The sequence below is a fragment of the Notothenia rossii genome (assembly GCF_949606895.1).
Source record: "Notothenia rossii genome assembly, chromosome: 5".
NCBI classification, from domain to species: domain Eukaryota; kingdom Metazoa; phylum Chordata; class Actinopteri; order Perciformes; family Nototheniidae; genus Notothenia; species Notothenia rossii.
Genome location: NC_136903.1, coordinates 78998127 through 79024132, shown reverse-complemented (window position 1 = coordinate 79024132; position 26006 = coordinate 78998127). Strand labels below are relative to the sequence as shown.

General features: G+C 39.3%; 1 protein-coding gene across 1 annotated transcript in view; it reads left to right on the top strand.

Annotated features, from left to right (window-relative positions):
* The window catches only part of cpne5b (copine Vb), a 114240-nt gene that overhangs the window by 69189 nt on the left and 19045 nt on the right, over positions 1–26006 (top strand). Inside the window, exons 7-13 of the mRNA XM_079681343.1 lie at positions 1685–1748; positions 11408–11511; positions 13259–13363; positions 20682–20723; positions 20909–20984; positions 22367–22420; positions 23011–23072. Coding sequence (XP_079537469.1) covers positions 1685–1748; positions 11408–11511; positions 13259–13363; positions 20682–20723; positions 20909–20984; positions 22367–22420; positions 23011–23072 — 507 coding nt within the window. The remainder of the gene's footprint in view (positions 1–1684; positions 1749–11407; positions 11512–13258; positions 13364–20681; positions 20724–20908; positions 20985–22366; positions 22421–23010; positions 23073–26006) is intronic.

Below are 26006 nucleotides of genomic sequence, written 5' to 3'. Positions count from 1 at the left end.
GGCCTTTGGTTAGAGGATCTGACGTCAGTGACAGCATGGTCTCAGGACAGGAGCTCACTAATGGAAACAAGGGGGAGACCGTGCTCTGCAGAGAGAGAGAAAAACACGGTTCAACTCACGTCCATGACTAAGAGGAAGCCAATAGAGAGACGTGGCCGTTTCTCAATCGCAATTAAAAAACTGCTGCAGAGCAACTATTTCAAGTATACTACAGTACGTCATCGAGTGGCGCCGAAGGACTGTTTAAATGCATGTTAAATGCCCAGCATTCTGGGCCACTCTATGACGTAGTATACTTGAAATAGTTGCTCTGCAGCATGTGTACTCGCGATTGAGAAACGCCCATGGAGTCATTTGTTCTCTCTCATACTTGATCATTTTAAAAGCCTTGACACATCATTCTGAACAAGCTGGAGACAGAGTGAAATTATCTGATTCATATTTGTTTACATTGTTTCCCTTTAAGATTTCTTATACTCATTTTCATTTTCTGCACATTACAATTTCATTCTACCTGTCACCATGAGTGGATTTCAGGACGGTGTAGATTTAGTATTTGACAGGCTTTAAGCTTTTAAAAAAAACACACACACACACACACACACACACACACACACACACACACACACACACACACACACACACACACACACACACACACACACACACACACACACACACACACACACACACACACACACACACACACACACACACACACACACACACACACACACAGACATAACCTCAATCTGAATTACAGGATAATTCTGCATTGGAAATTGGCACTGTCATTTTGACCTCAAGGCAAATATACACGAATAGAAAGAGCTACATTTAACATATTATGAAATAAGAGAGAAGGATAAGATACATTAATTTGAATGTGTGCAAAGGGGATTTTTTAAAGATGAATGGTTTTAAAAGCAGCCCTTATTCTCGATACCCCGAGGTAAAGGAAAACCATCATCTCCAAAATCTCAGAGTCAAGTTTGAAATTACATCAGTTGCTTTGTTCAATTAGGAAAATGTTTTAAAACCGACCATAAATTGAGTTTACGATGTTGTATCATATTTCTTAGCTGGGAGTAAAAGCTCTGCTTCTTGTGTGGTGAACGAGCCAAGAGATGATGGATTGATTTGAAAGAGTTTTTAAAATGAAAGGCGAGAGATCTGAAAGTCTGGAGGGAAAACTGAACTATGTTCCCTAATACAGAACTCCTCACTCCACCCGATCACTTGAATATGAAGTGACAATTTAACATGTTGGCCAGTTGAAATGGATACTGGACGTTTGCCCCGGTGTGTAAAACTTCTAGTAAGCATAAGCATAATAGGGTATAACTTGCACAACACATCATACTAAAGTACACGTCAGCCCTCAACGTTGAAAGTTTACCGTATGTTACAGCCAGTTAGAGTTAAAGTCCTCCGAGGTTTCTCAGGTTGAGCTTGTTGCCCTATTCAATGACAGTAATACTGAAATAAAATAAGTGAAATGGATCAAATAGAATTGTGTTGTAGAGTATTATCAGAAGGACTACTTCACAATTGGAAAAGGAACATGCTTTTATTCTTGCTGCAGTGGCCTGTATTGATCAATTAAGAGTGGGCAAGAGTGGACAAATTGAAGACGTGTTTCCATTTATTTATGTTTAGCTCTTTTCGTTTCTTTATTCCACAGGGGGATCCAAGGGAAGAAATGTGGCACTATCGTCCTGTCCGCAGAGGAGCTGAGCAATTGTCGAGTAAGTAAGCCATAATAATTTCCCCTGCCAAACACACATTAGCATACAAACATCTGTCAGTGCAGCCTGCTTAAAAAAAACATTGTGCATGAAGTGGATTGAGGAGGGTAAAAGCTTAGGGGGGCAAATAAGGGCAGACACACAGCGATAGACAAAGAAATGTCATGCTGACCCTGTTCAGCCCACTTTGAGAAGTGTTTTATTTGCACAGAATCACACATCTTCTTGGGGTATATGTTATCAACAAGTCATTTCACAACAATACACATGTTGCGGTTCTGAAAAGCCAAGTCAATGCGGAAGTACCAACATTTTGCATTCTCTTTACTGGCCAGAAGGGCTCAAATCCATTGGTTGCAAAGACAAGTCGAATTGTAGAGAGGTCTATGAGAAGATTACCCCTGCCTACTACTGGAGTTATTACCTAAAACATTTCAAATAATTGAACTACTTAATCGCCAAGTATAACTGTTCCGTATGATGGTAATTGTGTAAATAATTGTCCTATTTTGACTAAATAGACAAAACCTTTAGGGCGGGGCTACATTGTGATTGACAGTTACATCCCACGCTGTTTTCTGATGTGGGTTTCATCCGAGTCTTCGTCTTAGAACTTCACCCGTTTCACAGTGTGTCTTCAGTTCATGAGAAGTAATCACAACGTTTTAGTCAAATTAAAATCCACCTCCCAAAAAAGGCCTCAACTTCAGCAGCTTTAAGGTGAAACTAGGTATTTCTATCCAGGCTCAATGGGTAATGCAAAACGCTTGTCTGCACTGCATTAGTTTGCATAAATGTATTCTGCGATGGTTCGTGCCTGTTTGAAGAGGTTAACACACATTTAGCATTCATAAACCAACGTTATTCATCAGTTTCATGATGCACTCTCAAGAGAAGTGGGTATGTGGTATTTGAGTGCTTATGTGTTGCTGTTTTTGATATTCTGGCTTTGAAGAGCCAGGCATACTGTACATATAGTAGGACCTTAAAAAAACATATATAAACATATATTTTACTGTAGACTATTTTATGTTATTTTGTTTCTGATCTTTAATGTGAAGTAACAGATAGTGTTCAGTGGCTTAGGGCTGCTCGATTATGGCAAAAATCATAATCTCGATTATTTGGGTCAATAATTGATATCACGATTATTAAAAACGATTATCCATTTACTTTGAAAACATGAATTTATTGGAGATTTTTTTTTTAACAGTATGTTTTTAAAAGTTGATTACCCTGAACTTTCAGTATAATTCAACTGAAAAAAATAAATAATAATAATTCGTTTTATTTCGATTACGTTGTTTTCGTAATCGTTGCAAGCCATAATCGTAATTGCGACACACACACACACACACACACACACACACACACACACACACACACACACACACACACACACACACACACACACACACACACACACACACACACACACACACACACACACACACACACACACACACACACACACACACACACACACACACACACACACACACACACACACACACACACACACCTCTCAGATTATAACACTCTGCTGAAGGTGCACCTGTCTAATGAAAAAGCCCAGGAACATGAAGGGGTGAGCGCTGATCGGCCCCTCCGCCATCACTGTGGACTGACGCTTCGGATGCTCCACTGGGCTCCCAGCGCGCAGATTAGACAAGGATATTGAAAAGCAAGAGAGTGCAACAGAGCAAATGACACAAAGAGAGGGAAGGTAAAGGAGAAATACCAAATGGCACAATGATAATAAAAGAGCAAACAAGCAGTGATTAGATGGAGGGAAACAGAAATGTGTGTGCGATTGTGTGTCGAAGAGAGAGAGACAAATAGAGTCAGACAGATAGAAAGAGACAGTGAAGTGAATCAATAAAGGATTATTTCACGTCAGGCGTGTGGCTCTTAGCTATAAGAACAGCTTGGCTTATGATAGTGTGAAACAGAGTGTTGGTTAATTAAAACGCAGCCCTGCCTGACCTTGTCCCTTGTAGCGTATGTGACAGACACACACAGACAGACACCCTCTCTCACTCTCACACACACACACTCTCTCTCTCTCTCTCTCTCTCTCTCTCTCTCTCTCTCTCTCTCTCTCACACACAAACTGAACTACTAACTAATAAACCAGTTCCTAAAAGATCCTCAAATTATCTCAAAAGGCAATAATTCAATGCTGGGTTTACAGCCTCACAGTGAAACTAAGCCTTTCCATCCATACTCAATGAGAAAAACATTATTCTGTGCTATCTTTAGTTTCAACCCTTAGCTAAAAGTCTGTCAGACACATTTGGTTTCTTTGGAAACACTGAAATCTTGAATTGAGCAAAGAACTCATCTGCATAGCATGATTTTTAAAATAATGGATGCATTGGAGGTTGTGGCTCGTTTGAGGAAGTTAACGCATATTTAGCATTCATTCATAAGCAAACATTTCTCATCAGTTTCATGGAGCAGTCTCCATAGAATTGGTTTAGTGGCATGGTAAACATGTGTACTTGCTCATGATTAAAACTCATCCGAGATCTATACACATGGTTTTCAGTCACAGCCAGTATTGTCCAATATGGTGTAAACCTTTACATCAGAAGTGCTTTTTAAAAAACGTGGGGATGTCATAAACATTTGGTTCAGCTCTTTTTTAAATACAAATGTATATAGTACACAAAGATTGACACTACTTTCAGTAAGACACTTGAGGTCACCAGCTTTTAATTTATTTAAGTTGGCAGTTTCCTTTTGGCTTCATACAACTACAAAGTGTAAAGAAGTCTCAAGAGAGAGACACTTTAATTGCTTGTACCATTTGTCTCACATCAGGGGTTGAACATCATTAGAATAATGATCAAAGGAAGAGCAGCTTAAGTTAAAAAAACAAGGTCATAGACAAACAGACATCTTTGCTTGAACAGAAGGTCACAGTGCCCGTTCTCAACTTGACTAATGTGATCACAACCTCCAATGGCACAAGAAACATTCGGGAAAATCCATTAGCAGCCCAACATGACCAATCACATTTTAGCAGATGCTCTAAACTGAATACAAACGGAATGTGCCTCGTGTAGTGAGTCCAATATTATACAATCCTGTACTACATGATGCACCTATTAGCAGACTTCTGATCCTTTTTGATTAACTGATTTCCATAGTTCAACAGTTTTATAAACCTAAACCATATGGACTAAATACGATGAGCTTGAGAAACAAATCCCATTTCATCAAGTTTATATGGCGTAAAGTAAATTTAGCAATTTAAATTTAGTGAAACCTTTCTCAAACTCCAGGGGCTAGATATTAAAAGTTTCACTAGATATCCCAACACTTTGACCATAACAATATGGGGTTACATACATTTGATTAACTCCCACTCGCAAACATTATCACGCCCGAAGCAACCCATTTCCGAGGGTGGCTACGGCTCCCAAATACATTAGGGGCTTCACAGTTAAGAAGCCTTTAAAATAAATGTCTGCATCAGTAAACATGGATCCCGCAAGATTTCTGGGGAATACAACTACAGTAGCAGTGGAACAAAAAACGAAATATTGTTACTGATAGCAAAATATACAAACGTATACAGTTAAGCCTAATGCTTATAGCTTCTCAAAACTCCATATGTACAATGTTATGACAATATTGACTTCATGTGTCTGCCCACATTGGAGTTATTATCCTGCATAATTGCGTCCTTCTAAAGCACTAACAGTATCTCAGTCTAGTTGCATCTCTCTACAGAAAAGCAATTTGGCTGGTTCACAAGGGAAATCTTTGTTTTTATTTATTTTTTCGAACATATCTGCAACAAGGAATGTGAGCAGAGCAGCGTGGGAGCAGAGCAGCAAGCCCAATATGATTTTGATTCAGTTTTATTTCTACAAACTGAACTGCTGGACTGTTTTGCAGTCTGTCTTTTGGCCACCAGCAGTGAGTGTAGATAATCCATGACGGACAGATGTGTGGTGAGGGTCTGTCTCTGTGTGAGAAGAACCACTGTTGTTTGCCTATCATCCAGGCCCTCTACCTTTTACAACTTTGAAATACACATTTATTTATCAGGATAATTACAACTTTGATGGAACATTCTCATTGTCTAATCTACTTCTAACAGAAGATCCACATCTGTCGACCTCACTTCATGAGTCTCCACCTCATTTAAATGCCATCTAAATGTTACTTTGCATCGTGCAATACACATGAAGGGCAGCATGCACATCATTTCCTACAGAGCAAACTGTAAATTCTGTTATTTTAAGGTTAGCAGAGAACAACTGGGATAAAGAACATTTCAAATGTAGAAAATAGACAACCTGGAGCAGCTGGGAGTGGAGCGATAAGAAGATGTGGGTAGAGAGCGGAAAGCAGAAATTGCTGACACTCAATTCCAATCACGTACACTGTTTGGCAATCCTTATGCCACAGGATAACATAAATCACAGATTTAGTATCCTCAGGTTTTAAATCAAGCAAAAAAGGGGGAAGCTCATTCAAGCGAGGAACCACTCATGTAAAGGAATGCCAAATCACTGAGGACCATGTACTGAATGTCACGTATCCTTAGATTGAGTGTTAACTGATTTGTGCACTTTGGACACGGGGGGGGGGGGGCATCATCAAAACAGCAGGAATAATTTTTCTTTCATTATCGTTTTAAATCAGCCTCCTCTTTTTTAACCCGGGAGCTTTGGACTTTAATTAGGTATTGACCTTGTTTCCCCCAATTCCCCATCTCTTTTCGCCTTTGACGTAAATCCTTTTTACGCTTTTTAGCCCAAGGGGCACAAACATAATGGCTCACAGTAATTCATGCTTATATTCCAATATAAATGCACCGGTTTGGTCCTCATGCTATAGTTTTACTACCTTTCCCTTTTGTCTTCTCCTCATTTTGTCTGTCTTAATTAGTGCAGTAACACACACTCTCTCCTGTCACAAACAATCCTTCATTACACCCCTGAGGGTGTGAATGTGTCTCTATCCAGCCTGCTCCCCTTCTTTAAATATTGATACTCGGATTCTCTCCATATTAGCAAATGGCTGTTGATCACAGACCTCTGCAAGGGTGTGTGTTCGTGCCTCAGAACCTTAATGAGGCAGGAGCAGATGAATATTTAATATCCTCAACACATCTATCACCATAAATGCTTTTATGTGTCTATTAGCCCCACAGAGAATTCCTCGTGTGTCCTCCCTTTTGCAGACCCAGAGTGCCGTGAGCTTTTCTGAATGCCAACATCTGTGTTTACTTTGTGAACAACTTGATCAGCAAGTTCATTTAATCCCTTTAAACCAACTAAAACCCTATGTTTACATTTTATATCTCTGTTAAGTTGATATAATTGATATAAAGCAGGATAACTGTGATGGTGATTTGATTGCTTTTATCCATTTAGGCCTGATTGGGTGTTAAGGCAGCACATTTTCAGACTTTACAGTGTTTCACTAATCAATAAGAAATCAGGATTTGATGCTTACTGTATTCACTGTTGATTGTAATTGTTTGAACACAGATTACAATGGCAACCTATAAAGTAATTGCTTTTTCCAAGGAACTGCATTTCACTGAATAAATGCATGAAAAACTGAAAAGGTAATATTACAGCACGATAATCCACAACAATCCTTCAGAGCCATGCAACAGCCTTTGATCTGCTGTGTGTCAACAGTAAATCCCACCGAGCACAAGCTGCATGCCTGCTCAGTCATGTTGATTTGTGAATTGACATTAGTGAACATCCATACATTTGAGTTCGAAGCTGAATGTACTGTTTGTGTTGAGACACTTTTGTTTCTCACACTGCATAGATGGTAAATTCATTAGTAATTTCACTGTCTATTTTTATTATCATATACATTTTCTTCTGCTGGGGACAAAACATATAGAAAAGCTAATGTTAACATTATGCTTGTGTGTGAGTGCTTAAAATATTAGTGAGCTTGAACACATTGTATCCCACAGGTATGATTGTTTGCGTACAGGCAGGAGTAAGGAGGGTTTTGATAGCAGACAGGAAATTGGCACGTATTAAAAATGCACTCAATTATACGCCAAATCTTGCCCCTCAGTCTTGGGAGTTATTTAAATCTCTTTTGTCGGTGGATAGTAGTAGAGCCTTGGAGCAAAACATAATCTGGGATATTTCTTTAAATCACTTTTATTGGGTGCAGGAATAAAACATTCTTCACAATATGATTCTTACGATGTATTTGAATGCATGTACCAACACACCAAATCAAGTCATCATTAAGTATTCTGATGATACTGCAATAATATCTCTGCTCAGCAACACAGACGACCCTGAGCTGCACCAACAGGCTGTAAATCAGGTGGTCGAGTGGACTGATAGCAATGCTCTTGAGATCAACGCCAAGAAAACTGAGGAAATCGTTTTTGGCTAACCATCTGACTCCCATAAAGTCCCCATTGTCCTCCATACAGATGAAATCAAGCAGGGAGTCTCATACAAATACTTGGGTGTAATGATTGACCATCTGCTGTCATGGAAGGATCACATTGAATATCTGTGCAAAAGGACAAAACAAAGAATTGATTTTCTCCGCCGTCTTAGGTCTTTTGAGGCGAGCAGAGAAATTCTTCTGTTGTTCTTTACATCTGTGATCATGTCCATTCTGCACTACTGCAATACTACCTGGTACAAATGTTTGTCAGCAGCTTTAAAATCAAAACTGCTCCACCTGTTAAAAATCTGCTCAAAGATTGTTGGTCAACCCTGTCAGAGACTCTATGACTCAGCCTATCAACCTAGTGAGGCTGTCCAACAACATCATCTCTGACCCAAACCATGTTCTGAACAGTGAATATGAACTGCTACCATCTAATCGGAGATACAGGGTCCCACCATTCAATGAATTCAGACTGAAGCACTCCTTCGTGCATCAGTCAATCCTCACAGTAAACACAGAGCTAAATCCCAGATCAAATGCACGCTGAAGGCTCTTTGAGCAGCTTTCCTCTCACTGATTGTGCTGTTATGTTAAATGTTTGTTGTTTCATGAATTGTGTCTGGATACTTGTCTGTTGATGTTGGACATGGAGCTGCTGTGACCTGAGTCAAATTTCAGACTTGATCTGACAAATAAAGTAATATCGTATCGTATGTCCTAAACATTCAATTGTAAGCTTGAACACTGCTTGTATGCGTACTTGTTGGAGTTAGGTACTTGTTGAAAATAGACACCACAAAGCTATAGAAGTGAGAACTGCTGCTATTTCTACTGTCACATATTCAGATGACATAAACATTCAACTGCTTGTGTCAATCACGGCTGCAAACATCCCCCAGGAGGATTAAAGGAGTGTTTTTAAGAGAATGAAACAGAGTAAGTATTCTGTGTAGGAGGGATTTGTCAAATGGCAGACGTGTGATAAGTGTGTGTGTGTTCTCAGGGCGAGGACAGGAATACAGATAAAGCTCCTCTTGCTGCGGGAGTGGAGTGGATGCGATCATGAGTGTGTCAGAGGGAAGTGTGTGCTGCATTGTGCCTGGCTGTGAGTGATAAAGACACAGTGAGGACGCTGTGGGAAGATGCATGCATGAATTCAAATGGGCATATGTGCACAGAAACTCTCCTGCACTCACTCTCACACACTTGCATCCTCTCACACATTCTTTTGCTGATTTGCTACTCGGCACACGGCAAGAACACAAGGTGCAAGCTGCAACATTAAAAAGCTATTAAGTGATCATTAGTGGCAGCATGGGCCGCAGAGTAAGGCTCGAGCAACAGCAATCTACTGTTACAGCATCTGAACATACTGTAATGACCCCACTGTGCAGCAGAGATTAGCCACAGCCTATTCACCAGAGATACGTTCCCTCCTGCACTGCCACCACACAGGCCATGAAGAGGGAGGGGTAACAGTTAACAAGTTGTACAAGCCTCACCACCAGTAATGGGATTTATATTTGGGGATGGTAAAAGCCTTACACATCATGATAAACAACTTGTGGAGAATAAACATAATCGGGCTCATTCCTGAGAGAGTGAGGGTAAATGGAGAAAGAACAGGAGTCGGTTTGCAGCGACAATTATGGAAGCTGCAAGAAACATACTAATACAGTAAAGTTGGGCTGTTTATCGTTCAAATGTTAAGAACCCGGCACCCTCAATGCGATACGGATAGCAACAAAGTACCAAAGTGTAATTTTGTCCATAATGTACTTCCTAGCCATCATGAATGGAGGCATCTTTACCATAACAGACTAAATGGGCTCTAGCTGCGGTCGTAGTGTTCCAATCACAGGTCGCAGTGATTTGCTGCAAAATAAATATATACAAATAGTATTTTTTTCCTTCATCATCTTGATACGGGTATTGTTTGATCGTAGGAGTGTCAACACCACTAAGCATTGTTTTCTTTTTTCAGTTCTGATACCTATAGTTGTTGTGTTTTCTGGCATACCACTGGAAAATATCGAAAATGCTGCATGCTTACACATTCAACAACTATCATACTGTAGTTATTAACAGAAATTCTGTGATTAAAGTGTCAGTAATTTATAGGTAATTACTACAAAAAAAGTATTTTTAGTAGTTTAAGATTTATCTTGCAATTCTTGCTTAATATCTACTGAAGTACACTATGGCTATCTAGGAACATAGTTTACAATCAGAATGATACCCAAAAGTTCTGAAATGGCTCTAAATGGAAAACAACATCATTTGTATTTGATTATAACAAGATGCAAAAGCAGCCTTCAAAGGATATTAGAAAAATACAAGACACAGAGCAGTTTGTTATTTCTCTGAGGCTGGAATATATTGGAAGCATCTGTTGCTTTCCAGATGCCGCGACAGGTATCAGAATAGGTTAGCTTGATGACAATTACTAATGCTAGAATTAGACTTGGTAAGCAGCTGGCACTGACGTTAGCTGGACTACAGGTGGGTAGATGAGGTACAATGGTTGGAGATTAAAATGCCTTCATACTTGAAGACAAACACACACACACACACACACACACACACACACACACACACACACACACACACACACACACACACACACACACACACACACACACACACACACACACACACACACACACACACACACACACACACACACACACACACACACACACACACACACACACACACACACACACACACACACACACCCCATTAGGCTGTGGTGATAGATAAGGCTAAAGTGTATGGTAGGCTGACTGCCAGCAGTTCATAGAGTGGAAAAAGGTGACTGCCACACTACAAAGTCAATAAAGTAATATATCTACATCCTCATTCAAATAGGTGAATTATTTGTTTTAACAGCAGCTGTGTTACATGTGTGGGTAAATGTACACTATATGTATTGAGCTGTATACTTGTATGAGCGTGTACAGTAATGGACCAGACTTGAAGTGTTACACTAAATACAATCATATAAAAAACACATACACCCATAAACATTAACAGAGACTACAGAAGTGATGCTGTATTCATTAGGCTGTGTAATGCACAGCTTCCTCCATCTGCTGAGAGCTGAGAAGATAAAAGAGAAGAATCAGGGGAAGAAGAGTGCCATACTGTAAATAATAATAATACCTTCCATTGTAGAGAAGTTATGATATACCCTTCCCCCCAAACCCTTTCTCACACTTCTCTCCCCACATCTCCATGCTTCCCTGTAGGACAGCGCCACGATGCAGTTCTGTGCCAACAAACTGGACAAGAAAGACTTCTTCGGCAAGTCGGACCCTTTCATGGTCTTCTACAGAAGCAACGAGGACGGAACGTGAGTGTTTCATGCGATTCAGTTTTGTTATTTCAAGTGTTTTCAAAGGAAGTGCAGGTGCTGCCAGTGGAAAGGGAAGCCCCCTGAGACAAACATTTTCCACTGAGATGTAAGTCTGGTACATTAAAGAAAATCCTATCGACAAACACATTTAAACAATAGTTGCTGCTTTTTGTATTACCAAGCTCGCCAATATCCAGGGTAGATATTAGGTTGCCTTTCTTGAAGCAGGTTAAATTAGCTCCTATGAGAGTTTTGAAAAACAATTTAGAAAAATGAGTTTTAAAGAACAATATCATAAAGGTTACAGTAACATAATAGAAAAAAATCAGATGGGAACCGCATGGGGAAGTGGGAGAGGCACGAACAGCAGGAACATTGAAGAGAGGAGAGTGGTGAGACTTTATGTACGGAGAAGAATTGCAGTGGTCACGGATACAAGCACAACTTAAAAAGCTGCATACAGAGGCGAGTATCCTGTTCAAAACACTACTCCCATGACTATACCTTACTTAAATGACTCCAGCAGATCCAAAAGGAAATGGAGAAAAAAAGCATAAAAGCAAGATTAAGATAAATCTGCATTTTCCATCAATAGGAAAAACAGTGTCAGTTTCAAAGGCAATTCACAGAGGGATTCACAACACTTCCCCCATCTCCTAACGCCTTCCCAAAGTGCTGTTCAGCTTCCCGAGGGACCGCGCAGATGTGTCAGCGTCAGCCTTATCTTACTGGAGCTGGTTTAGCAAGTGCTTCATTAGCCATCTTCCAGCTTTTCGCAGTATTCTTTTTATACATAACAGGGTGGGAAATGGATCTCCAAAGATGTGCAAGCAGTATCTGTGTTTGCTGCCAGAGAGGGGGGGGGGGGGGGGGGGTTGCAAATTAGAGGTCTATGCAGCTAAAGGACTAACACGGTTTTAAAAGGCTTGAGGCACAAGTAAAAAAGCCTTGTTGCTTTTGGAGAGGTTATTTGGCGGAATTTGATAGCACTTTATTTGACTCTGCTCAGCGAAGCATTTCAAATATCAGAGGAATTCATTTGCATATCATTGTCACACTTAGGGTCAAGGGAAAGGATTTAAAAGCCAGACCAAAATATGTAGTTATTCTCCGGGGTCTAACACACAATATTGCTGGGAGTCAAGCCAAGTGATAAAAAAAGATGGGTACAGCCCTATTTATTGTCACTGTACAGTAGGACTTGACATTAGGCTGGTTTTAGAGGAGCTACAGCTTGCCTCAAAGGTAGACAGGAGTAGCCATTTGCAGGAGGTTTTAGAAAGTGCTTCTGAAGTTGAACAGCTCCAAGTTATCTAGACTTAAGAAGCTGTCGATTTGAATGCAATAGATATCCCGCTGTTATTGTATTGACATGATCGTCTTTGGCACTATCAGTATTAATGTAGGAGTATGATTCCATTTCCTGAGTGATAACTCCATACCATTTCGCTTAAATTGTGCAATAAACATTTTACACTTGTGTTCTAGTCCAGCTGTATCCATGTTTCACACAGTTGAGCCTCTGAAAAAATAATTAACCATCATGCTATTCATTCAAAACAATTGAACATTTTGAAAAATAATATTAAAAGTTTGAGCCTTGTTTTTCTTGTTTCTGTTGTAGAGAATTGCTCATCCCCTTATTTGAAAATGAATCTTTCTCCCTGGCTTTTGTAATTTAAAACAAAATGTCAACATTTCATTTATTTTTTAATATATTTTCCTAATTTCCCTCCACCTCTAGGTTTACTATTTGCCATAAAACTGAGGTGGTGAAGAACACATTAAATCCAGTGTGGCAGCCTTTCGCTATCCCAGTACGAGCGCTCTGCAATGGAGACTACGACAGGTAAACAATGCAGCTTCCCCCACACCTTCTGGTCGCCATCTTTCACAGTTGGCTCAATGTATCCTTATGTCTCTAATCACACATGCACATATAGAAAAAAGTGCAAACACAACTAGAATAGTTTATCATGTCGACCCCATTGACATCTTCAACTTTCATTGATTTCTGTTGGCTGAATTTATCGACTGCCTTCATGGCTCCAAATGATAATCTCTCTGAATGACAAACTGCAAACGGGTGACAGCCATTACACCCTGTGTGTCGATGGATTTAAGCAGAGAACCATTTCACCAGGTACAGTGATAAACCTCCAATACTTTAAACTGTCACATTATTTCTGCTGCTGTGTGCTAAGGACATCGCTCTGTATCAATATTTACTAGAGTAGCAGGGGTCACACTCAACAAGCATCTCTTGTCTCCAATGACATCCTTGTGGTGACTATGTTGTCAACACTTACCTCTTCAGATATAATCTGGACCATATAAGTATACCATTTTAACACTAACAATTGGTGAACAGCGTGCCTATACTGGCTGTTCACTGAACCCTTGTCTAGAAGGATGCCTTTCCAAAACTCAAAAACACCATTGCAAAAGTTAAGGGTATGGAATATCAATATGGATTGCACTTTCATCTTAAAGATCACCTATTAAGCAAAATCCACATTTTCATGTCTTGTATACCTAAACATGTTCTCCTCTGTGTAAAGAGATTCGCTCACTTTTTGTCCTGATCCATTTATATAAAAACCTGTCTGAAAATGAGCTGATCAGATTTTGGCCGAATACTACAAGAAATTCTCACAAGCCTGGTCTACATTTCAATAGAAACGATATCAAAAAATATATACAATAGACATTTCCATATTCTGATATTATATATCTCTGTGTTGCCCATGTTTCATTTTATAACGGTGAAATTAGGTCTGAAGCAATAAAAAGTAAAAAATAACCTCTGTTGTGACAGTTGTCATTTCAACCAAATTATCAGTGTAAAAATAAATAACCTGTGATAACACATGTCACAGTAAGTAAAGGCGACATTGTTAAGTAAATGGTCAGTTGATGAATGTAAGCAGGGCAAAAATAATAAAAAATAAGGGAGATTAATGTGAGAGAAATAATAAGATAGCAAACAACAGGAACACTCTTAATATAAAATAATGATGGGTTGCTCTTCACAGTTGTCATGTAATTAATGTAGACATGTTGTGGCAGGGAGGATATGAATTCATTTTCCTCCCAGCTTATCTACCTGCCACTAATTTGAAAGACAGGAAGAAAAACAAGCAAAATCATGAAGAAGCTGTGAGGGAGGATGAAAAAGAAGTGACTGACAGGTTACATTTGTGGGGGGGGGGGGGATATTTCATGAGGCATACAGCGTATTTTTTCCGTGTCTCTCCCTTTTCTCCTCCTTCATTCAAAGGGGTCTGTCCTATCTTGTTTGTACGCAGTCAGACTCTAATTACTGAGAATGCTGGGAAACTGGTGTGTGCTCAGAAAAGTCAGATAATCCCAAACAGGTTGAAGGGAGCAGGGTTACTGGTGGGGTTGTTTTATGAAGTATTCGATACTGTGGCTGGCTAAGATACCTAATATGTCCAATCACACATGTGCTTTAGAATGATGGCTATCCTATCAGAGCTAATCATGCACAAGAGACTGAGTCGGGCATCAAAGTTGCTTGTTTCCTTGCAAAAATGCACCAAAATATGTCCATATCAAGCCACTGTGAGACATCCTGAAAAAAGATGATAGGATATACATTATTGATCCAAAATTTGGACAAGGCATTGCTCATAATTAGAAATGAAAGAGTAGTAAATACAAAATTATAAAATATCAAGATAGAAATAAAACGGAACTAAAAAAGCAGAAAATATATATAAGTATATATAAGTTGACCGTGATAATAAAGATCTGTCAACTATCAGCCAAATAAAACACTGAGTGCCAATTTACAGCTAACACAATATAAATGGATATTATTTATATTAATAGTGCAAGGAAAAGCACAAGCCAGCGATAACAGGTTATATACCTGTGTGTGGGTGAGGAATAATCTTTGTGTCAGTGTTTTTTGACAAAGGGGAATGGCAGAACTGCCTGTCTTTTTAATTATATAGGTAGTTCTTAAGACCTACTAATAGATTTTTTCAACCTCTGCAAGAAACATGGATCTCAACGCTGTCAATTATTTTGATCTGTGTAATTACTTCTGCTTCTATCATCTGAAGATAGCCCTTTGGAGGTTTTATTGAAGCTGTGGTGTCCATACCCTATGGAGCAGGGGAGGGGGAAACTACTAAATCAGTTAAGACTAAGGCGGCAGGTATTGATTATTTCAGTCATCGATTATTGACTATCCCATCGATAACCAAGAAATCAGATAAGAAATACTTGATACCTTTAATAAAGAAAAATAGTAAACATACAAAAGAGAAACATAGACAAGTCTCTTTAAATAACTACGAATTGGTTTCCTTTTTTTTTTTAAATAAACATTTGTATTAACGAAGTGATTTAAGACCTCAATGTTTCCGAGAACATGAATTGAAGTATTTGTTCTAAATGGTTATTTTACCGTGGTTATATTGGCAACTAATGCAAGATCAATAGTTGATGATAATTCATTAGTTGTCTCTTTACATGATGATTAATAATGCTAACTCTATACTCACAATAAGCCCTCGACTGAAAATCCTCACAGTGCAGATGGAATAAAAAACAAACGCTGCCTGCCTAACTTTGCAGATTATAACAACAATTCTAAATAATTCAGCAAAGTCACTCTGAAAGTCTGCAGAAGGTCAAACTGAGGCCCCTTGTGACCTCAAGCAGATAAATGGAGGATTTGCAGAGCCCTCAACACCTAGGATTCTGCCAAAATCTCACAAAGCCTCAATTTATTTGAGATGTGTTTCCACGAAGATGACGTAGATGAGTTGGTGGCATCAAGATGAACAGATAGGGCCAAACTCTCTCGTTGGGTACATTCAAACCATCTAAAAAGGGAAGGCATTTTCAGTGTTTCCGCTCAAGTTTGTTATGTGCAAAGTGACATTTGTTTTGTATGGAATAATGGAAAGAAACACACTTTTAGGGATAACCTACATTAGGTTATACTGTATGCTCTGTATGAGTCTCTCATACTCTTCAATATGCTTTATCTCCAAGTCTGAGGGTTTGATCCAAAACGATCGATAAATTATAAATAGCAAGAGTTGCATAAGGAGCATTGTTGTGTTTATTACTGTTGTACATGGGTGGAGAGGCAGTTATTGTTGCTCCGACTGCTTGTTTTCCGAGCTGGTACTTCACTACAGCACATAATGGAGGAGGCATTGACGCACCTCTATCTGTCGAGTAGTAGAAGTCTGCTGAAGTACGTCAGTGGATGGCCTACTGGTGATTTGCTCGGCTCTAATAAGATCACGGCTTTGAACACTCTTGTTGGATGCACCAAAAGGCATAAGGTGAAATCCAAAAGCTGCATTGTGCTCTCAAACCCAACTATTAAGCATCAAGCTAAGCAAGACTCTGCCAGTGTCTGTGAGATGACGCGCTCCTCCAGAAGATTGCATCACTGTCTTTCTCGAACCAGACACATAAAAAAACGTATATACGGTCACTTGAAAATAGGACTGCACTCTAGTCATACTAGTCTTGTCTCACTTCAGACCGGTATCTATGGAACTAATAAATAAAGTAAATCTCATTCAAACTCTCCTTCAAGATTCAAGGCTTTATTGTCATATGCACAGTAGCTACAATGTAGATATGGAAAAGAAAAACGTAAGTCCCGGGCTCCTCCAACAATGCATTATGAATATATATAGGACATAAAACCAATACAAATTTTGAAGACGCAGTGTGATGTGGATTGAAGAGACTGTACGTATCTCAGCAATGTGCTTCATTTGAGCTGAATGTCTCACCTGTTCATTATACAGACTTTTGTAAAAGGCCAATAGTGTGTTGCATGAAACAAAAACAAGTATCTGCTTTCAAACCAGTTTCAAAATCAAATCTTTATCTCAATTCAAAATAGAAAAAGTTGTGTTAGTGCGACTGCTGTTGGAAAACTCCTGCAGTGTAGTAGCAGCCCCATTTTACTAATGGATGCAGCAGTGTCATGCAGTAATGCAGGATATTGATTATAATAATAATAATAATACATTTTATTTTCAGGCACCTTTCATGACACCCAAGGACACCGTACGATTTGTTAAAAAAAAGAGAAAAAGCTAATAGGCAACAGAACATGATAAAAACACAAACAGGAAATCATAGAGGAGACAGTCAAGTGGACACAAATGAAACATATAATGGGGAGCACTACAGTGAGTAAGGAGATTTGAAGAGGTGGGTTTTTAATTGGGATTTGAATATGGTGATTGTGTCTGACTGTCAGATGTGCGGGGGGAGGGAGTTCCAAAGTCTGGCAGCAGTGCAGCTAAAAGCCCGAGTACCCATGGTGACAAGGCGTGGGGTGGGGACAGTCAGCAGACCAGCAGAGGAGGAGCGGAGGGAGCGAGAGGGGGTGTACTCCTGATGAAGGTCAGCCAGATAGGGGGGGGGGGGGGGCAGGTTATGTAGGGCTTTGTAAGTGAGCAGTAGGTTTTTGAAGTTGATACGGGATTGAACAGGGAGCCAGTGGAGTTGGATGAGGATGGGGGTTATGTGTTCTGAGGCCTTGGTGCCGGTGATGATCCGGGCTGCAGAGTTCTGTATGATTTGTAGTTTATTGATGAGCTTGGTGGGTATGCCTGAGAGGAAAGGCATACCCACAACTGGCGTTACAGTAGTCGATGCGGGACCTGACAAATGCATTGACCAGGACTTCAGTGTTTGATTGAGAAAGGGATGGGCGGAGTCTGGAGATGTTGGTTGAAAGAAGGAGTGGTGTTGGATTGATATTGGTAATAGGAATGATAATTATTTGTCGTATTGATATTAGAACACGTGGTGCAGTTCATCCATGCAATGTTCTACTACAAAGAACAGGGTGTGTCATTATCTTTAATTATAACGTTAAAACCATAGACTGGTTAAAACATTTTTTGACAGAAGCCACATCTATACCAATGTTCAACATGAACGAACAAAGGCTACAAGCCACTGAACCATGCCCAACTGTTGCTGCATAAAATCTGTAATTGGTAAAGTGTTGCTTGTTATAGCCAGGAAACAACAACTGGAAATCCCAGTATCCTAGTTAGATTTGTTTGTAACCTTTAAGAATATCTTGCAAAATTAAATTAAACCGTCACTCTCTGTTGGCTATCGACTGGGCGGCATAGTCATTACACAGACTGTCCTTCAAGAAGCAGGATCAGGTTGAGTCTGTGGTGACAGAGAGCAAACATACATGCAATCTGCTCCCGAAGACTATATTTTAGCACATTACAAAACACAGTTGAAGGAAGGAAATTGAAGTAGGGAGAGAGAAAGGGGAGGAATTCAAGGAGAAGAATAACATATAACAGACAGCACAGGCAAGGGTTATAGAAGTAAAAACAGAAATCCAATATGTAAAAGGTCCTCTTCAAGAAGAGCATGTCAAAGAAAAGAGGATGGGGAAGTTTTGGAGAGAATTGAAAGTGATTTTTTTTTATAATGGATTTATTTTTTTGTTCCTTCTCTCTTCTGTACTGTATCCTTCATATCCCCTGTATACTGGACTTTCTCCAGTATTCTCTCCCATGTGACTCAAGCGAAGACTATTTCCGCCCTTTGCAAAATATCACAGCCAGATATTTGTTACTGAATGTTTGTTAAGTTGATTAAAGCTGCCTTAGAAAAGTAGCTGAGGATATCTGAGGCAGATTAGTTTTGGAGTGTATATTGTTCTGGGAGTTGAATGCGCCACTCAATGATCTGAGCATCTGAGTCCTTCAATGCAGCTGTAAGTTGAAATAAATTATGAAAAATGCTTTGAGTTGGTATGAAGCAGCATCCTGGTACTTTAAAAAATGGTTTGCATTCAAACCGCAGCACCTAGCGCTAGCCCTGCATATTGAATGGTCAGGAATGATTCAATTTTTTCTCTGCGTTACTCCTTCTTTCTCCGATTCTGATTTATATTTTCCAATATCAACCCCCTTTATTTTCCATGCTGGACGAGTAGCATCATGTTTATGCCACCTAGGTGCACATTTTCTCTCTCACAGCCTTGAAGATAACCTCAAAAGAACAAACTGTCACCACAAAATGGGAGAGCCAGGTGGCAGAGAGGAAGTTGGGCTTATTTCAGGCATCTTTCAATTCCTCAGTGACAGGAAAAGAGTCTCTGATGCACTGCTTGCTTCCATTTCCTTTGGATCTGGTCTGGTGTCAGTAGTTGTGTACGAAGAAGTAGGGAGGAGAGGGGGGACGCGGGGGGTGAGATCAATGTGTCTCAGGAATGAAAGTGCCAAAAAGTTTTTTTTTTCTTCTCCACTCTGCAGGGACATTGTTTTCTGCAGCATTTGTATAAAATGTCATCACAGTGTTTTTCTTTGATGTTCTTTTGACTGGTGGAAGTTAACATGTGCTGAGGTTTGCAAGTAACCATTTTTGGAAAGTGCTTTATAAGAGTGCTACGTGCAGCCAGCTGCTGAGCCTTGTTCTGAAGCTGGCAAGAATCCCAGGTTTGGAACAAAGTGACATCCGTTTTCATTTATTTCAGGGATCCCCTATTATCATTTCCAAACACTAACTTGTATTTTAAATGAAATAAATGGAATCCAGTTTAATTTTTAAACAAACCTGAAGTACGTAAGATCCAGTGAATCATTCAGTCAATAACACACAAAACTGAAGGACAACCATTGTAGGCGATTGCATGAATAAACATTCAGGTTGGTTCTCTTCCTTGAAACCCTCAAGTGATGATGGGTCTGATGTGTTTGGCATTTAAAACTCCCAGGCTCAAAGGGTGAAATGAAACAGGAGCACACACCTCTGGCAGCTTTCACCTGTCCTTGTTAATTAAATTAGCGTTAATGACAATAGGATATTTCCACAGGATATTGAAACTGAAAGAAACCCCCTATTTTTAAATGCTATGCTTCTCAGATGAATTTCAAGCATTGTTGAGCTGCGCTACTTCTAAATAGAAGAAGCTAATTCTTCAAAGCACCTCTTTGGAACTTCCCGTATTAGTTTGATGAGTAATTTGGTGCATTTATAACTCCATGTCAAATGGGTAAGCCCAATCTGCTCATGTCATGTGATCAACAAATCCACAGCAAGCTACTGGATGGGAGATGTGCTAAGATTGTTGCTGCTTTAAAATCAAACCTGATTGTGTGTATCTGTTTTTTCCCCAGAACAATCAAGGTGGAGGTGTACGATTGGGATAGAGATGGCAGGTGAGTGTAATGGCAATTTTGAAATGAAATGTAATCGAAACATAGCCCAAGTTTTGGCTCACCCAAGAAACTGATCATTTCCCGTCGCGTAAATCCATTTTGTCCCTGACATTTGTCCTGGTATTTTCACCTGATATTTTTTTTATTATTGACTGTTGTTTCTCCCCTTTCATTCCTTTTCCCAGCCACGACTTCATTGGGGATTTTACGACAAGCTACCGAGAGCTAGCTCGAGGGCAGAGCCAGTTTAATGTGTACGAGGTGAGTAATTCCAGTGTGTTCACAATTCAACAACGAGTCTATTGGCTCCTGAGATCTGGAATCCCACTACGCCTCGCGTCTTGGATCCCGTTTCTGACCCAAATTACATTTCCATCTGACATCATTGTTGCACTGTTTTCCATTACACCAGCAGATTCCTTCCATCTTCTACTCCTGCATTCCTATTCTATACATTCCTAATTTATTTCTTTAAATGTCATTTGTATGGTGCATTATCTCTCCCTTAACTCCCCCAACAGTTAAACATTTAATTAAATGCTTCAGTTTTAAATGATTTAGTTTTCATTAGATTTACTTTGCCACTAATCACCTGTGGGTTGACTCTCATAGAAATAGAGCTATTAGCGACAGCTTGAAACCGGATTAATAGAAAAACTATCCAGGGATTTAGAACGAGAAAGACATTTCTCAGTTCTTCTCATGGGATAGCTTTACTCGCCCCTTAATAGCACACGATACAACAGCAAATTACAAACCCAACTCATTAAAACGTCCCACAATCCAAGGGGTGACTGGCAAAGCGTAAAAATGACATGCGTCCTGCATTTATCCCAAATTGCTTTTTTTGGGAAGCAGGATTTATCATTATATTTATCAAAGATATTTGTATTTTTAAGATTATGAGCATAACAATTTGAATTGAAGAAAAATAAAGAGCCATAAAGAAGGACATTTCAATAGTTTCAGCTCCTGTGTGTTGGTAGCCTCCAGTCGACGGACAAATACCTGTCTTTTGGATGTTAGCTCCATTATACGCTACCCTTGATTCCTCTCTACCTCCCAGTGAGACTGAAAGGCCCTTTAGTCTTTGCATCAGCAGATTGTTCAGTGTGTCAGACAAATTGCCATCCCTCCATGTTAAATTAGGGGCTGTCACTTTCATGGCTAGCTGCCATAGAGGATGAGTGTAATGAGCCGAGACGTCTTTGGTCTACGGATTGACATGTTTCTCTTGTTCTGGAGCCGCTAAAATACCAGTGCAATAAATGTAAGTCTTGTAGCTTACGCCTGTTTCAACCATCGATTATTTGTTGCCTGAGATTTATGTTTGAGATTCTACTTGCCCCTGTAATAGCGTTATGGAGGTATAATAAATGTTCATAAGTTTACATGAGCTATGCGTCTCAACTAATACACATCTGTAACTTAATTCACAAACGTCCTTTTGTCACCTCCCTTAACTTCCTCCACGTCACTGGGATGCAGAAGCTGTATAATCTTCATACATCGCTGCAAAATGTAGAATTCAGATTTGAAAGCAGATTGAGTTGTATATGTTGGTTTCATTTTTAATGTTGGTTATTTTAACTTATGGCCAAAATATTCACTTTTCTGATAACCTGTACCTTGTATTTCTTTAGGTGATTAACACCAAGAAGAAAATGAAGAAAAAGAAATATGCCAACTCTGGGACAGTGAGTATGGCTATAGCAACCAGGACTGGTTTATAGGAAAACGAAGCCATTCTGTAATTTTTATTTTATGAAAAAGTTACTTGTTGGATCACATACCAATTATCAAAAACATTTGTTAAAAAAGCAAAACAAGATTCAGTAATGGTTTTGAAATTCAGCTGAAGCTAAAAAAAACATACTTTATGTTATATGTACGTGTGTTTGAATGTCTGTACACAAACACACTGCATTATATACTACATAACATAAACTGTATCTGAACATGCAACAAGTATGCAATAAGTATGTGGGTGGGACAAAATAAAAGATGAAGGTGCTGCAGCACTTGAAATACATATTAGAAGATGTTAAAGATCAGAGTGTGCGACACAGACGAGACACTGAATGTTCTTTCACAGCAGTGTGTGCGAGTAATGCATTCAAATGCTTCTCATCCTCTCTTCAAACTTTCCTCTGACAATGTAGATTAATCTGTGATCAGAAACCAGCCGGCTCTCATCTTTTTTTAAAGTGAGACTTAACTACAACAGTTTATTGGAAGATACTGTTATATCATAACCCCCTTTTGTTCTCCTTGTCTTTAATTCCAGGTGACTTTGCTCTCGTTTTCAGTGGAGTCAGAGTTCACGTTCTTAGATTACATCAAAGGAGGGTGAGTGGAAATTACTACAATACAATACAATAACTGACCGTGAAATGGCCACTTTACCTCTTGTTCGGCGTGGGTTAACTGTAGAAGCTTATGGTTAACATGATGGTAAACTATTTAGACCCTTAGCAGCATTTGTATGAGGGATGTGTTTCTGGCCACCTGGCGATTCCCCCTTTCCTTTAAACACTTTCTGCTCTCAACTAACTCCCATGCTCCCCATTTAAGTCTTTACTATTAGCTCTAAAGGATCATTCTAATAAAGGAAGCAGGGTTTCTTCCAGTTTCTTCAAGCCCAACGTTGATTCTCTTCTGGCCCAGGAACAAACATTTTTAAAGTGTTTTTTTAAACTAAAGAGTTTTATCCAGCTATAAACTCCTTAATGGAGCTGTATGTTGTGTCAGCTACACTAATGTCTTCTATTGCGAGGCAGTGGAGCCATGTGTGTTTTACAGAGATTATAAAGTGAGAAATGATGTAGCTGTGAACAAAGTGCAGTTTGTGTACTGGCTATTTGTTGAAAGCGATGTTGGCCGAAACTACAGTACTGAACTAAGATTGACGGAAATTATTGTTTAAATGTTCTTTTAAAGAATTAATGGGACGTGCACATTAATATAAAACATCTAGATTGTAACTTACTTATGAATCTTCATACAATTATATTAAAATTCATATATCTCTATTGCCTCATTTTTCATTAAGTGGCACCATAAGACCTTCACTTTGGTAATTAGATGAATAAATTCACACTCTATGCTGACTGCAATACTAAAGTGCCAAATATATTTTAAATGAGGTAAGACCGAACTATCTTCAAAATGGGTAACAACGTTTGGACCAGTTTAGTTTCAGAGCCGGAGGTTGACATTTGAACATTAAGTGTGTCTCAGGTGAAGCGTGTCTCAGACCGGTCGGGCTCTCCTTTGATCTCCACTGTCCCGTCACTGCGGGTAGGCTGTCAAAGGTTTTATGAGCTATGGAAGAATTGACAAGTGTGACAGATTTCACTGACAGTTCCTAGCTTCTGCTGATCAATGATACAATAACCTTAAGGTTTAGTGGCCTCACTTCAAAAACATCATACCCATCACTCTACGCCCTAACATTACTCTGGCACCTACTGCATGACACATTAAAGAGTTGGATCTTGCAAATGTGGAACTCTGTACAAAATGGATGGAGGTTCGGAAAATGCGTCGTTTAATCTGTCCAAAAAACTTGAGAAACAACTAAAGTAAAAGTATTTTCGGCTAGCTGTTCAAGCACCTTTCGGTATCATGTGGCGTAACTCCTTTCATCATGATGCAAAGTGTACTCGAGTCAAGAAGCTTTTATGTCTTCTTTGAAAGCCACCATAATCATAAAAAGAATAGGGATAATTTGGCTTATAAAGAACTCAAAAGTATCTCTCATGAGTGCTTTGGTTGGAGAGGACATATTACACTTTGAACATAATGATAGAGCCCATCAGTCTGTGCTTATTATGGTTCAATGCATTCATATCCCGTTAATACATTAAATAACATTAGCTTGTACCGCTCTAGAACTTGAATTAAGATAAAGCAGTGTTGCAACAGCTAAAACAACAAGCACAGAGTGTGCTATTGCTTTCAAGAATTGATAGTAAAAGTTCAGCAAAAGTTTCTATTTTTGTCACACTTACATTAGCCTTAGGGAACGAAGAGAAGGGAATGAGTGAGGCATGAGATGGTAGGGAAGAAAGAAAGTAAAAAAATAGTTCAACTACTACTCAACAAGACTGCAGTGTAATTTGAAAATTCAAGCATGAACATTTTTACAAAGGTTAAACAGAAGGGGCAAGAGACTGCCAAAATATATGAGCATCTCACTTTAGTTAGTAGTGAAATCTGGGATACACTCACAGTGTTGTTATGTTAACAAAGTGGAGTCGACGAATGAACGTAACCATCAAAAATATTTCAGCAAGCATTTTAGTGTATGCTGACGATCACGGCATGTACGTTGTGATTGCTCTTAACATGGGGTGTAAAAACACAACATCAGATTACAGTGTTTCCCCTAGGACATTTTTTGTGTGTGCACGTGCGAAATGCGCCCCGCCAATATGTTTCTATGTGTCTACCAGCACAAGAAAGGCTCTTGAGGTACATACAGTGGCAATGTCTCAAGATTTAGCAAAATACACCTTCATTGAACATACAGTAACACAAATACTACAAATCCATTACATTACATTACATTGCATTTAGCTGACGCTTTTATCCAAAGCGACTTACAATAAGTGCATTCGACCAGGAAGATACAACCTTTAAGAAAACAGAATCATATAAGTACATCAGGTTTCATAGAGCCAAACATTTCAAGTGCTACTCAACTGGCATTTAGAAAGCCAGCCCTTTATTAGTATATAAGTGCTTTGTTAGTAATTCTATCGCTCGAAGTGGAGTCTAAAGAGATGAGTTTTCAGTTTGCGTCGGAAGATGTGTAAGCTTTCTGCTGTCCTGATTTCAATGGGGAGCTCATTCCACCATTTTGGAGCCAGGATAGCAAACCCACGTGTTTTTGCTGACGGGAACTTGGGTCCCCCTCGCAGTGCGGGTGCAGCGAGCTGTTTGGCTGATGCAGAGCGGAGTGCACGTGCTGGGGTGTACGAAATCCACATAACAAACAATTAAAAAGGGTCACCACTTATTATTATTTTAATAAAAAAAGGTTTTTGGTACATGGCTGCGCGCCGCTATTTGTATAACACTGGATTACTTACTATGCTGTTAATAAATTAAATATGAATAAATATGTTCTCTTTCTTTACATTTGGTGTAAGATCGTTTGGAAAAGTAAACCCATTGATAGAGCGATAGATAGATGGCAATTGTTTAAGTGAAGGTAGGTAAACCATGTTAGTAAAAGAAACTTAGAAGAGTACATTCTTAGAAAACAAAGTGTGATTC